Source organism: Rosa chinensis, chromosome 6 (genome assembly GCF_002994745.2).
Source record: "Rosa chinensis cultivar Old Blush chromosome 6, RchiOBHm-V2, whole genome shotgun sequence".
In the NCBI taxonomy this organism is placed as follows: domain Eukaryota; kingdom Viridiplantae; phylum Streptophyta; class Magnoliopsida; order Rosales; family Rosaceae; genus Rosa; species Rosa chinensis.
In genome coordinates this window covers 63,386,019-63,401,184 of record NC_037093.1, presented here as the reverse complement: position 1 = coordinate 63,401,184, position 15,166 = coordinate 63,386,019, and the positions used below count along the sequence as shown (strand labels likewise).

General features: G+C 38.6%; 4 protein-coding genes across 4 annotated transcripts; 2 read left to right on the top strand and 2 right to left on the bottom strand.

Annotated features, from left to right (window-relative positions):
- Nucleotides 1–1,027: 1,027 nt before the first annotated feature.
- Nucleotides 1,028–6,196, bottom strand: LOC112172733 (probable alpha-amylase 2). Its single transcript, XM_024310203.2, has 13 exons — nucleotides 5,848–6,196; nucleotides 5,331–5,417; nucleotides 5,099–5,132; nucleotides 4,617–4,654; nucleotides 4,246–4,372; nucleotides 3,927–4,153; nucleotides 3,685–3,830; nucleotides 3,430–3,542; nucleotides 3,056–3,144; nucleotides 2,503–2,625; nucleotides 2,044–2,079; nucleotides 1,737–1,835; nucleotides 1,028–1,649 (listed from the first exon to the last, which is right to left on the bottom strand). The coding sequence occupies exons 2-13, from the start codon at nucleotides 5,352–5,354 to the stop codon at nucleotides 1,458–1,460; spliced, it is 1,248 nt and encodes a 415-aa protein (XP_024165971.1). The 5' UTR covers nucleotides 5,355–5,417; nucleotides 5,848–6,196; the 3' UTR covers nucleotides 1,028–1,457.
- A 1,051-nt stretch (nucleotides 6,197–7,247) lies between these two features.
- On the top strand, nucleotides 7,248–9,446 carry LOC112169424 (tRNA pseudouridine synthase A). Its single transcript, XM_024306451.2, has 2 exons — nucleotides 7,248–8,526; nucleotides 8,612–9,446. Exons 1-2 carry the CDS (start codon nucleotides 7,400–7,402, stop codon nucleotides 9,216–9,218), a joined length of 1,734 nt encoding a protein of 577 aa, XP_024162219.1. The 5' UTR covers nucleotides 7,248–7,399; the 3' UTR covers nucleotides 9,219–9,446.
- A 49-nt stretch (nucleotides 9,447–9,495) lies between these two features.
- On the top strand, nucleotides 9,496–11,044 carry LOC112169425 (F-box protein SKIP23). The gene has a single exon (XM_024306452.2). It carries the CDS (start codon nucleotides 9,667–9,669, stop codon nucleotides 10,858–10,860), a length of 1,194 nt encoding a protein of 397 aa, XP_024162220.1. The 5' UTR covers nucleotides 9,496–9,666; the 3' UTR covers nucleotides 10,861–11,044.
- A 1,058-nt stretch (nucleotides 11,045–12,102) lies between these two features.
- Nucleotides 12,103–13,328, bottom strand: LOC112169427 (ganglioside-induced differentiation-associated protein 2). The gene is made up of 3 exons (XM_024306453.2): nucleotides 13,011–13,328; nucleotides 12,659–12,923; nucleotides 12,103–12,534 (listed from the first exon to the last, which is right to left on the bottom strand). The coding sequence occupies exons 1-3, from the start codon at nucleotides 13,147–13,149 to the stop codon at nucleotides 12,312–12,314; spliced, it is 627 nt and encodes a 208-aa protein (XP_024162221.1). The 5' UTR covers nucleotides 13,150–13,328; the 3' UTR covers nucleotides 12,103–12,311.
- Nucleotides 13,329–15,166: the final 1,838 nt, after the last annotated feature.

Sequence of the window (15,166 nt, the reverse complement as noted above, 5' to 3'; positions counted from 1 at the left end):
CTTCATACATATGCATGAAGGAAGCTGCAGATTAGCTCAATTCAAAAATGCTAATGATTACTTGCATGAACATTAAGACATCAATCGCCAACAACCCAATTTATTACGCACCTCACCTCCCAGCTGCATATGCATTAACAATGAAGTTACGAGCTTGAAGTGTGTGGCTAGGACGTTTTTTTTTTTATAAAGTCTTTCTCACCTAGGTAGGGACAACTCCAAACCCTTCAGTTTCATCAGGTCCTATTTGATCTTTTCTGACATTCGTTTTTGCCTTGCCTTATCTTTTTTGTACTCAAAATCGATTACTTATACTGCTGTGGCATTATGCTTGTATTCTTGGTGTTTCACATTGATTCCGTTAAATCTTTGCTGGATCTTTTTGCTGATCTATCTTTGCTCCATCAACAGAATTTGTTTCTGTATCATCATGGTCTTAATTATCTGTTATTGCTCTTTCAATGGATTGTGTTTGGTAAATGAACTAAATCAACTAATGGTACGATCAGTGAGATATTATATTGTACATTCGAGTAGATTTTTAACCAGTTTGCTGGATCCATTGTGAATTTTTTATTGCTGCTTGAAATGATTTTAACATGGATCTAATATTTACCATGGCTTTTTGCAGTGCATTTTGGTTGAAGGGCTACTTCTGCTCCTTCGACAGAGGATGTCTTTCCAGACCAGTAAGCAGCTACATCCACTCGAAGGGCTACTTGAGCTGTAGCGCAGCCTAAAATTCTCTCATACTTTATTATAATTGCTAATCTTTCATGATACCAATCTTTGCTCAGTTGGCAAAGTGTTGTGCTTATTGAAATTACAGTAATGTAGAATAACAGCTACTTTTTTAGTTAAATTGCAAATTATATGTAAAGAAACCAAATTGGATATTTGCTATTCACATTTACCACTTGGAACCGGAAAGAATCAAACACACACGCACACCTGTCAATTAGACTCACTAGTGCGTTGTGGGGAATAATGTTCAAGCCCCACTTCATGAACTTATGACAGAAAAAGCAACAGGATAGACTTCTCCTTCATACATAGAAACAGTGCATAAAGGATCACTCAATATGACAATTCTGTAGGGCACTAGCAATCCAAAGCAAAGGCCTGATGATAGAAAGTGAAGGCTCAAATGCTTCCAGTCATAAAAGTTTCTACAATGTTTCCCAGTACAAAAAACTGGCCTAATCTCTATATATGCATGGATGGAGGCAATAGGTGTGAGTTAACTTTTCAGGCAAAAGGACAGTAAAATGTAACGAAACATAAAAAGAGTGCTGAGTGCAAAATAGCGAGAATTATTATTCATATAATATATAGCAGCATCAGCTATGTGTAGCATTGAATTGCCAGTTGGCTGTCATCTCCCCAGTGCATCTCAACAATGAGAAATAGCAATATTATTTTGCTTATGAACAATAATGAGGATGGAGCCTTCTAATTTACTTGTGCCAAATCGCATATCTGTGGCCAGAGGTTGCCAGCTTCCACTCCCTCACGTCTGGGCACCATGAACCATCCCCAATTTTCATGCACACTTTCTCCCCAATTATAGCAGAGTAGAGGTTTGGCTGGGCCTCCAGGATCCTTACAGATGATCGGCTGTGAATGTCTTTTTGCTTCCTAATGTGGATCTGTAGACAAGTCCAAATGCTTAATGAATGAAGAATTTGTACTAGACACAAGTTAATAAAGGAACTAGCTATAGCTGTACTGCGTACCAGTTTCACAATCTGATCATGAATGGAATCACCCAAATCATAGAAGTGATCATAGAAAACGGAAGGTATTCCAGGGTGTGTGAGTATATATGCATAACCCTGCAGGGAATATGCACGTAGAATGAAGTTATATTTGCTAGTGCTTTTAGTACATTTATGTCTAGATAACTATCACATTGCTTGAAGTTGCATGGCTTATTTAACTCAATTTTATGAAGAACTAGACCAGTGGATTATAATAGCAGCCAGGGCAAGAACACAATAATATCACCACAACAAGCCAACAACCAGAACAACATTTTCTTACCTCCATAATATGATTTGAAGGGAATGGCCAGTGAACCTGCAGAGAAAATGATTATGAAGTGAGTGGATTAACGTTCATTCTGGGACCAAAAGCTCAACATCTGCAAAGATAGGCACCAAGTATCACAAATGTGACAATTCATGCAAAGCAAATGCACAAATTCAGGCTATGTTGGGCCCCAACAGCAAGCCAAACCTGACTAACTCAACCCAAAAAAAGGTAGGCTAAACTCTACCTTCAATTTGCATGAACTAATAGAATTTTCGAAAAGAAACTGAAATTCTTCTTTTTCAGATATCGCTGAGATATGAAACTCCCATGCAAGTACGTCATGAAAAGAGTGATAGCACAAATATACAATCCCAAATTCTCTACTCGCATGCAATATGTGCATCTGAAGCAGAAATAACTTCAGCAGTTCTTAGAAGGCATTCTGCAGGATAGAAAAGTATAGCCTACCTGTGTTGAGCCTGTATCATGGTTATCTAGGAATGTGACAGATCTTGAAGGCCACCATCCCATTACACCTGGTGGCTTCCCTTGGGGATCACGTAATCGCCATAATTGTCCATTGACAGCTTCCTACACATAATCATGCATGATTATCACCAAAATATGGGAGAAACAAACATAACATATTAAAAAGAAATCTCAATTCTATTAAAAAAAAGAAGGAAATCTCAATTAAGATGCCAATCTTGCAGAAATGAACTAATATAACATGACCAAGCATACTTAGGGTACTCTGTGCTTAGATGAGAAGATATTTTGATGTAATAGTTGCCTGTTTTAGTTTCTTATATAGAAATAAACAAGTTCATAACAAAAATGTTTGGAAAGTTGGCATAAATTACTGGATACTAATGGTTATAATGGCCAGTACTCATATCCAATGGTCAAAACAAGAACGAATGCAGATGTCCACTCAAGAGAAAGATTTTTATGTGTGCATGTGTGGGTGTAGCAGTCAGGTGGGAGTTGAACATCTCAGTCCAATTGAAATGGATGAAACCTGAAGAATTCCCTTGGTTGTGAAGTCAAATGCAGTTGATAGCTGTCCTGTGCCATCAATCCAACTTATTATCCGCTGTCTGTGGCTATCTGCAAGTGGAGTCCATGTAAATAACATATGCACTTCTAATAAAGGTAAAACAGTACACTTGAGAGAGAGAGACAGAGACAGACAGAGAGAGAGATAAATCCAAGTTAGCCTTTCTATATTAACTACTACTATCAACCTTGAGGTATTTTCATTAACACTTCAGACTAGAGCTTTATTCATGCCTATAACTATATAACTTTATTCATTAAAGAATAACTGAATTAACTGTGGTTCGTCGATCTGATTAGTTGAATTGGTGCTCAATGAATATCAATATATTATACCTTGGTTGTAGTCCAAACCATGACCATTGTAGTTGCAAGAATCCCAATACTCCCCAACGGAAAAAATTGGTTTTGCTCCTTCAATATACTCTTTCACATATTTAGCTGCATAACTAATTGAATATTTGGAAACACAAAACAGAGTAAGCTGTAAATAAACCTAATTTAATATAATATACAAAAGGAAACGAAGCAAGAAGTGAAATAAACCAATTGAAAAAACACAAATGAACTTTTAGTCAGTATAACTCTTACCCCCTTGCGAAATCAAATCGAAAATCCTGAAAACCAACAGTATTGCAAAGCCACTGTAGCCATGTAGTAATATCCTTTCTAACAAAAGGTTGACTATGATCAATATTTGGAACCCCATTGAAATTGTCCCCAGTGCTTCGATTCCCCTGGTTTGTTAAAAAATATAGAGAATAAATGAGGTTAGTATTAAATCATGGATCAAACAGTCATGCCAGTTACTAAACTAAAACAAAATTCATTACCAGTCCACCAGTACAAGATGTGACGGCATGTTCATCCCATGACAAAGGAATTCCATCATAACGATTGTACATTCCACCATGCCCTTGGGTAGTCCCAACACGATGATTGATAACTATGTCAGCCATTGGTCTAACTTTACATTGCTTCATTTTTTGAAGTAAACCTTTTAATTGATGCTCAGATCCATATTTAGAATTGAGGGAATATATGTTCTGAGGGAGGTAACCTACAATATGAGGAAAGCATAGCGGACACGATGATCCGGTCATCTATATGCAGAAAGAATAAAAACCAAGTTGATGAATTTCATGCACCAACCTTCCGGGGCAAAGGAATGAGTTGATGGTGGCAACCATGCTGATGTAAATCCAGATTTTGCAATATCTGGAACTTTACTTTCTAAATTTTTCCACCAGTCATGTTTATGAGATTCCCAGTTAAAGGCCTGTTGAAGAATTCTGTCAAAAAATGTGCTTAAATGTTCTTCACTAGCTAAAGATGGTCAGTAATCCGAGATATGCTAGAGTTTCATACAGCCAAACTTATCCCAAAAAAATAACAGAACACTTATCCAACCACTTCAACAGCAATTGATTCACTTTGCTCATTTTGTATGGAAGATATATAGATTTTAACTTTTTATGCATCAAGGTTCAATTTTTAGGTTCTATGGAGATTGTCAAATTTACCTGTAAAAGAATTTCTCTTCCATTACATATTGAAGCACCTGCATATGTATCCAAAAGCATATTTTAGCATCAATAATAGGAAGAAACAAAATTATCCTCCACATCAATTGCCCCAATATCAGAGGTGCGTTGAAACTAGGAGATATGGAACAATAAAAGCTCCTTGTATCTCCAGTTTTCTTTTATGAACTGGACATTGGATAAAAATATTTGCTGAACTTATTATGCATCAACTTTTGCCTAATTGTACACACAAATAGTTCTTGTGTCCCGTAGGTCGGGAAAGCATGTAAATTATATGGAAAGGAGATGAACAACTGCAGAGCGTAATCTATGCCTACTCAAACAGGTAAAGTTAAGGTCCAGATGTTCTTGGAAATTCCAAATTCGTTTAGACAAACAAATATCTGCTTTAATACAAACCTTGCCCATTTAGATCCTTGATTTGTTTCTAAGATTAGTGTCAGGTGAAAGAAACATACCAATTTCAGCCTGCTGATTCTGTTCTTGATAATCCTGCATTTCAACAAATTAGGAGATTAGTGAAAAACATGCAACATACAGTTTGACCATTACAATTCCAAGGAGATCATAATGGTTTCGAATCTTCCCATATGAATTAAAAAAAAAACTAAAAATTTTAAATTATTCCAATCCTATTAGAGAGAGAGAGAGAGAGAGAGAGAGAGATAGAGATTGGTGAGGCTTGCATACAGTGCTAAGGTTACCCATTGCCATTCAGAATGTAGTTTCCCAAGACCAGATTCTAAAGATTCCAGAGGTAAGGCGGCAACAATTGTCCTACATGGATGAGCAAACTTGAGAAAAAAAGGCTATAATATTTCGCATTTGCTAATACAAAAAAATGAGAGAATATATTAACTTCATGCTGATAAAGGCCCCTAAACGTTTCCTTAGCGTCTCTCTAGTCTCTACTATTATTTTTTTCAATAATCAAGTTATACAGATTAAATTCATGCCAAAAACTTTTACGTTCGCTATTCATAGAGACTTGGAAGCAGACAAGATTATGTATAGGCAAGTCAAAAAATCAAATTTTGAGAAACTATCTGGACCGACTTCGTTTTTATAGCAAATGATTGATACATAGCCTATAAATAATAATCATATTTATAGAAGGTAACAAAACCCAGCAATAAATCACAGAAGGAAGAGAGAGCAAGTGCTTGCCACAAAAAGAAGTGAATATATGACAATAGAGAGAGAGTACCAAAGCTAAGGTTGCGATCGCAGCGTGGGTTTGAGGTTGAAGCGTAGTTGGGCTATAAATAAAGATACAGCAGAGAGAGAGAAGGTTGAAAATTCGGAGTCCACCGAATGGGTTCACGCGTATAAAACATAAGTAGAAAACGTGAGGCCGACCAGAGAAATTGGTTGGATGAAGAAGAAGAAAGCGTGACACTGTGATTCGATAATGAAACGAAAAGGGGGAAGGGAATTTCGAAATTCGAAAGAAGCGATGGGAAATGGAAAGGAAGGTGTAAAGATTGTCTGGTTTCTGAATGGGGATCTGAGAGACTTAGCTTTGCCCTCTCTGCATTTGGAGGGAATGTTCATATTCAATGGCACCTTCCCTTTTTAAGCAACTGACAAGTGCCAATTGCGCGGGTAGGTAGGTCCCAAAGTGACGTCTGATGGGGAGTGGTGGACGGTGATAATGCGATCAGGGGTCTTATCTTTTCTTCTTCTCTTCGGGATTTTTATCCGTCCAATAAGATCTCAACAGCCCAATGGAGGACACTAAGCATTCGGCCGACCTTATTAAATTACTTATTAATAATGTTTACTTAATCAGTAAGTGATTAAAAAATTTATGCTAAATAATTATTGTTAGATTTATATCTGACGGTGTAAATAATTATTTGTAAATTGAGTTATTTTATTGTTTATTATTAGATTTACATTCAACCGTGACTAAGTATAATTTTAACGAGATGAACGTCACAATTAAATAATAAGAAAATAATACAAAACTAAATTTGTAATCGCTCGTCTACTATGTGTATTAACGTGTACGTTAAATAGACTGATTCAGTCTCTTCCACTATTGATTCCATTATTAGAGATCAAAATGAAGTGCCTATGGCTATATTTACAGGTTTCAAAGGAGTTTGAAAAACTAGTGTCTTGATTGCAGAAGCCCGTACCTAAAGAGAATGATTGGTTAGGGCTAAAGAGAAGCAAATTAAGAAGATCACAGTTGAGGGAGATTCCAAACTTGTTATTGATTGCATTCTTTAGAGGCTCAAGGCGTTTATTCAAGACATTAAGCAAATGATCAATTACTTTGAAGTCTTCTCTATTCATCATGTACGTAGAGTAAACTTCTCGACAGATGCCTTTGCGAACACTGGTCATACACTCTCATACTAGACTTATTAGTGACTTTTTTTTTTTTTTGGTTACATTAGTGACTTTTTTTTTAAAGCACTTATTAGTGACTTTTGGCATCAAAATATACTACTTTATTCCACCTATAAGGGTCAAAATATACTAGAAATTCTAATTTGTAACTTATAATAAAAAAAAAATTAAACATAAAGGCTCGTCAATAAGATTGAAATTCATCCTAATTTTTAGTGTTTTTTTAAGCGCCTCTAAAAATTTAATAACGCTTTCCAAATTTTCAATTAACACTGAAAATCGCTCTAGGGTTTTATCAGGGTACAAAGCGAACCGCCAATCCGAAATGGCCATTCAGCCTGAGAAACAGTTATAATGAAGTACTTCACCAACATCCAAAACCCCCCCGATCACTGAAAATGGAAAACCCAGACAACACAAAAGCCACAAGATCACCACCACCTTCGCCGCCGCAACAACCAGAACCCAAGAAGCTCAAAATGTCCACCACCACCACCGACGACGAAGAAGCCGCCGCCACCCAAAAGCAACGCATCAAACGCCGCAAGGTCGCAATCTTCTTCGCCTACTGCGGCGTCGGATACCAAGGAATGCAAAAGAACCCCGGCGCCAAAACCATCGAAGGCGACCTCGAAGAAGCCCTCTACCTCTCCGGCGCGGTTCCCGAGCAGGACCGCAACAACCCTAAGCGTTATGACTGGGCCCGCTCGGCCCGTACCGACAAGGGCGTCAGCGCCGTGGGCCAGGTCGTATCGGGCCGGGTCTATGTCGACCCGCCGGGGTTCGTGGACCGCCTCAATTCGAACCTCTCCCCTCAAATTCGGATATTCGGGTACAAGCGCGTGACGGCGTCGTTTAATGCGAAGAAGTTCTGTGATCGGAGGAGGTACGTTTATCTTATACCTGTGTTTGCTCTTGATCCTAGTGCCCATAGGGATAGAGAGAGTGTTAAGGCGAGTTTGGGGTCTGATGAGGAGTTTGTGAAGTGCTTGGAGTGCTCCGATAGGGGGCGGAAAGTCGGTGGATTGATGGGTAAGCGCACTTATGAATTGAGAGGTGATAGTTCGAATTCGGAATCGGTAAATGGAGGAATTAGCACAAATGATGATTCTCATATGAAAAACGACATTGCCAATGATATTGGGGTTTCTGAAGTTGAGGTGGTTGCCAATGCGGATATGAACTCTGAGGTCAATGGAGAAGACAAGAAGGCTGTGAAGGGAAGTGGGTTTTGTTATGGTGAGAAGGAGAAGGAAAGGTTTAATAGAATCTTGAGTTGTTACCAGGGTACTCACAACTTCCATAACTTCACCACTAGAACTAAGGCTGAAGACCCTGCTGCAACGAGATACATTATTTCGTTCACTGCAAATACCACGGTAACAGTTGAGGGTATTGAATTTGTGAAGTGTGAGGTCGTGGGGCAGAGCTTCATGCTTCATCAGATTAGAAAGTTAATTGGGCTGGCAGTGGCAATCATGAGGAACTGTGCTCCTGAGTCATTGTTAGAAAGAGCTTTGCAAAAGTAAGTACTTCCATATTTGCTATTACTCTTATACTTTTGTTTGAGATAGTATGCAAGTTCTAACTGAAATTTATGTGAATTGTAGGGATGTTAACGTCAATGTGCCTACGGCTCCTGAGGTTGGTTTGTACTTGGATGAGTGCTTCTTCTCATCATATAACCAGAAATGGGGAGACACTCATGAAGAAGTGTCGATGAAAGACTATGAAGCAGAGGCAGAAGCTTTCAAAATGAAGCATATTTACACTCATATTGGAGCCACTGAGCATAAAGAAGGTGTTGTGGGTCTCTGGTTGCACTCTCTTAACCGCCGCAATTATCCGGATTTAGGTGCTGACAACAATGGAGACACCAGCATCGAAAGGACTGCTGATATCTCCAGTGCTGACAACAATGGGGATACCAGCAATGGAAAGACTGCATATATCGCCAGTGCTGACAACAACGGAGACACCAGCAACGGAAAGACTGCCAATATCTCCAGTGCTGACAACAACGGAGACACCAGCAACGGAAAGACTGCTGATATCTTCAGTGCTGACAACAACGGAGACACCAGCATTGAAAAGACCGCCGATATCTCCAGTGCTGACAACAATGGGGATACCAGCAATGGAAAGACTGCGTATATCGCCAGTGCTGACAACAATGGAGACACCAGCAAGGTTGATATCTCCAATGTCGCCCAGTAACTTCTTTCGGAGACGATCAGATTTCTTCCATGTACGCTTTTACCTTTCTTCAGTATTTACAACTGAGTGAACTGACTATTAGCATACCCAACCTTTCACCTCTTGTAGGAAAAAATGTATTCCATTTTCCTTCACAATTTAGTGGTTTTTGTGGAGCTGCATTGTAATTCTTCCCCTAAAATCTTTTATGTACCACACAAGAATTTCAAAGCTTATTGCTTAAAATTATTTGCAACTCCTTGAACCAGTAGAGCTGATGGGGCCTGTAAACAATTGTCTGAGAGCCCAAAATATAAAGCCCAATTTCAGCTCCGTAGTCAAAGTCATCAACTTTCAGCTTACTCTTGAAATCAACTTTATTGGGCGTTGAATTAACCGATTTAGTTGTTTAAAGCAGAAAATCCAACCTCCATTATATTCCTGAGGTTGGGGAGGTCTACCAGCGAAAATGGCCGCTGATTGGACCCAGCTCCCACCGGAACTGGTAGAATCAATCTCCAAAAAGCTCAAAATCTACGCAGACTATCTCCGATTCCGAGTCGTCTGTCACAGCTGGCAAGCCTCTGTTCCCAAAACTCCAAACCACCTACCTCCTCAGCTCCCATGGCTTATGCTCCCCCAATCCCAACCCAACCAATCACACCGCGCCTTTTACAACCTCTCCAACAGCAGAGTCCACTTCCTCCACCTTCCAGAAGCTTCTCACCGCAAGCGCCGCTGCGGCTCCTCCCACGGCTGGCTTGTGATCCTCGACGAAACCCCCTCCGTCCTCCTTGTAAACCCCCTCACACGTGGCAAGCGCCCCCTCCCTCCGCTGTCCACCTTCCCTAATGTTGTTAGATTCGATTACTCCCAAATTGGGCGGGAATATGTGCTCCGGTCCCTGTCCGGCGAGCTCTACACGCGCAGCTTGATCCAAATGCGTGATTCCTTTGTGAAGAAGCTGGTGCTGTCTTCGAGTCCAATGGAAGAAAACGGTTTTATTGCCCTGACGATTGTGAATCAGACCGGTGACTTGGCGTTTTGTAGGGAGGGGGACGAGAATTGGAGTTTCATAGATGAAGCAAGATGTTATTCGGAGGATGCCATTTCTTTCAATGGCTTGTTTTACGCGGTTGATAATCATGGCATTGTTGCAGAGTGCGATGTGAAAGGTCCGTCCCCTGTTGTTAGGATCATCCAAACACCGAGATTGGATGATGCAGATATGAGGTATTTGGTGAATTCAGGGGCTGATTTGTTGTTGCTTAGCAGGTATTTGGATGTTGATCATGATATTGTGAACGACGATGCAAATGTGAATTACAGAACTGTAGGATTCGATGTTTTTAGGATGAATTGGATGGGGCCGAGGTGGGAGAAGGTTGAGAACTTGGGTGATAGGATGCTGTTTATTGGGGAAAACTCGTCATTTTCATTGTCGGCATCTGATTTTCCAGGATGTGTGGGGAATTGTATCTATTTTACGGATGATTACTCCGAGTTGAACTATGAAAGTGGAGTTGGGGGATATGATTCTGGCATTTTCAGATTATGGGATGGAACGATTCAGGAATTGCCCCCTTATCCAAGGAATTCAAATTACCAGGTACATTGGCCTCCCGGCTCTCTACCGCTTTGGGTTATCCCCAATCCATGCTAATACAGGATCTTGAATGTAAGTAATCACAAATTCACAATTGTCCATGCTGTATCCTCTGTATAATAAAATATGTGGAGCTGCTGTGTAGATATATGATATTGTTGGTTGAAATTGAATTCAATAATTTCTGGTGGTTGTAGTGTTATGCAATATTTTGTATGCAGTATATTCTCTGTTTCATGTACTTGCTCATAAACAATCTGTAAATGCACGCTGTTTCATGAAATAAATCTCCAATAAGCCATTGTATTTGGGGATGTCTTATGACGTAGAATAAAACTGTATTTAACTAGATCAAATAAAAACGTTATATGGTGGTGTATGGTAATGACTGCATCATGTACGTTCTGTTCTATACAAACCTTGCTACCAGATACTTTGAGATTGATTCCTTGAGTTTCTTGAACTTAATTTGCATCGTGTTCTATACAAGCTCATGTTGGTAAAAGAATTCTCGTAGTATGATGCCACATCCTCATTGAGGTTTGTTTGAACAAGGTTCTTGATCATGCTACTCTTACCTGATAAGAGTTTAGTCCTATCCCATTGATAATCAGTCAACAGTTTCGACGCTTATAAAAACATTAGGTGTCCAAGTTCTCTTTATTTAGTGCAGGAAGATATAGATCTCAGGTCAAACTGGAGCAATTCAATTCAGTTAGTTTCTGAATTCTGAGTTTTTATCGGATGGGATGAATAGCATGCATGATTTGTCTTTAAATTTTATTAGAATAGTTGGAATAGGTTAACTGTTCAAGTTCATCAATTAACAGGAGCCGATTGGTAAACATCGAGCTGAGTTTGCACTTTGCATTTCTGTTTCTGTTTAGATAGTTCTAATACCTTAAAGGGGCATCGTGAGATTACTATGTTTCTTGGGTCTGAGTTTCTGCTTCATCTAGTTTTTCCTTTTCCAGTATACAGTTTCAAAATTTTTAATTGGAATGTTGGTAAAAGCATTCCTGTAGTCCTGAGTCCTGACTACTTTTTTCTTCCATGTTGTTACCTGCCACGAGAAAATCAATAGGAATATATTGATGCAGCTTTATGTGGTTTCTGCGGCTCTGAATCTGTGGGTGAGCTGATGTGCACCCACAAGGTCTATCTATATTTTCTTTATTGGAACACCTAGTGGTTCTGAAATTATGCTGTTTTCAATCTTTATTCAGCCCTTCCGACAAAGCATTATTGCAGCGAGTATTTTTCTTGTTAATATTCCATAAATTCGATGAATGGAATTCATTTGTGTACGTTTTCTGTTTGCCGTTTTGCATTGAAATTTGTTTGAATCCTTGCCATTTTTTCAAACTAGTTATTAGCTAACCAACAAGCAAGCCGTCTTTGTACAATATATGGTCCTAAAACAACAAGCTACTCTATCCTCCAAGCTAGGTGCAACCATAAGCATAACCAAAAGTCCAAAACCACTCAGTGACCTTGGTTCTGGTAAACTATCCGATACAGCGCATGGAGTAGATGGATACGGAAGAGTCCGTAGCAGGTGGTGCACCATACACTCTAGGATGGTCACTCTCTATCCCATAGTCCATCATCGGACGGTACTCCAGCTCCTCATCGTGATCGTACACAAACTCTGGTATCTCCATTTCATTCCGCCTCACGTGATCCCACAGAAACTCCAGCCTCGTCACATAGTTCACCTTCCTGTACAACCTGTGTGCCGCAAACCAACCCTTAATTACCGTGCGTTACTAATTACGATGTGTCAGTTACGTAGTCAGTATTAAAATGCCAAACAAGCATTAACCAAAAAAAAAAAAAAAACTCTCTTACTTACCCTCCGGTGAAGAGGAGACGGCCAAAGGTGGCGAGGAAGAATCTGGCCTGCAAGCCCGGGTGGACAAAGTAGACAGCTTCGAGATTATCCTTCACGTTCACCGGAATAGCCTCGTAGATAGATCGGAGGGTAGAAATTCCGGGGAAGTTTTCGCTGCGATTAACATCAGTGTGCACGTAGACGATTGAAAACGGCTTTTCCTCTAATTTTGGTAAGATTTTCTCCTTCAAGTACTCATTCAGAGCCTCTTTGCTTGCACTACGAGCTGATCATGGAGATAACTATAACTCAATTATCAATATTTATAGAAACGAAGACAGAGTAACCAACAAATCGGTAATTGATCAGTTACCTGGAAGAGACTTTCCGACGATGCGAAGAACCTTTCGGCCAAGCTTGTCTCGGCCCTGGATCTTGAAAACTTCTAGTTTCTCTATCACCTTCATTTGCTGTTGATCTGATAGAGAGAGTGCTGCAGAGGGAAAGTCCATTTCTTCTGGCTCTTCTTTTCGAGAGAACTAAGGGCAGAGCCTTATAGCGGTTTTGAGTTCTGAAATCTGAAAAGCGTGACGAAAATCTAAAAGCGAGGGGAGCGTGGTCAGTGAGGCCATGTTGCTTTCGAGAGAACGTATTTCATTTTCATAAGAAAAACAAGAATCTTTCGGAGTAGTCGGGGTGCAAATTAGGGTGTGTTTATGTAAGGGCACCTTTGGATAGGATTATTGGGCCCGGGCCTTAAAGAGCGTGACGGATGCCTGGTAATCATGAGGAGGTGGGAGGCATATTCTTAAGTATCTACCTATTGGATCAGAGAGACTGAAGCAAAGTAGCAAAGGCTGCAAAGCTCTTGTCTGCCTCCGAATTTGGTTTTATATGGTGGAGATATTGTATTTTTGGTATTTCATTAGCAACGTCTCGATCTTCGTCTTAATTGAAATTTAAATCATTGTGATTTTTTCCACTAATTATGTGATCTCTAAAGATGTTATACAAAATTTTTAATGGGTGGATTTGGTGTGGCCTTATCTAAGAAGAAGAGCAAACAGATAAGACAAACCTTTTTTTTGTCATGGATTTTGAGACTTATCAAACGTTTCTAGTCATTGTTTTTAATATATAAATTAAGTGGCTATCATTTGTTACAATTTTTTTAGCGATATCTTGAGCTAAAAAATTAACTTAAGCAATCCGACGACAGCCAAGGCCATAATTCCTGATGTACACCAAAACGAAGTTACTGAATGGTGGTTAGCTAACGCATAAATAATGTGTTTAAGTTCATCAACAAAATAAATTATATATTATGAAGTTGTTTTATTGAATTGTTGAAGTTGATCAGCTAACAAATTAGCTCAAACAATTCAACGGCAGGCGGGCTATTATAATTCTTGATGTACAAAGCCTAGAACTGTGTTTATATATAATTTGCAAAAAACAACCATATTAAATGCTCAAAAGGGAGTCGTTGTGGAGTTAGCAACTGTGTTTTAATGAAGTGTTGGTATAGTTCTCTGTCAAATGGACATTATGAACTGTGAAGTTGACATGTCACTTTCACTGGCTCACATATATGTTTTTTTTTTGGTAAATACATATGTAATGTATTTTTCGGTAAAAGTGGGCATTCTTAATTATTGCAATAGCAGAAGCAGCTCTTATAGGTCGCGTGGGACATTTTGGACAGTAAAGTGGGCATTCTTAGTTATTTTTGTTTTGTAAGTTGGAATTTTATTTTAATAAATAGTTGGAATTTTATTTTAATAAATATCACTGAACATATGTTGAACTCACAAAGAAACAAATTTATTGGATAAAAAAATTAAAAAATTAATAAACTTTCAAATAAGAACATCTCCATGTCTTTTTATAGAAAAATTCAACTAGTACTCCACTCATCTAAGCACGCGATTACGGTAATAATGAAATGTCACGTCCAAAGCAAACAAATAGAATTCAAGCTACAATTAAATCACTCAATTTATCAAGTAGCTCACCTCCAACAACAATAACAAAAAAATTATTCACATAACATAAAAAGAAACTTGTAGATTTATTATTATTACTATTTTTGTTCACAATGATGATACATGTTAGTCATTCTAGACAGAGCATAGGTCATATTGGCCATCGCCAAAGTTATACATGCATATTACTTTCCATCTTTTTTTACAGTATACTAACCCTCCCTACAATCAATTTCCCTGGAATACAAGTTGAAATGGTGAGTTATACCACTCCACTACTGAGAGTTTTAGTATGAATATCATTATCCTTAGATTGGTAGCGAATATACTTATTTTACATGAGTTGCCATTCCCTTTTATAATGTTATTTTTGAAATAAGACAAAAATAAAATAAGAGAAAAAAAACCTGGAATAAAAAAAATAATGAATGGACTTATATTGATAGCGTGAACTTTTTGAGGTTTTCAAATATTTTTTGGCAACTTATTTGAATAATTACCAAAATATTTAAATTAATAACATTGGAACCACCTAGATTTTATT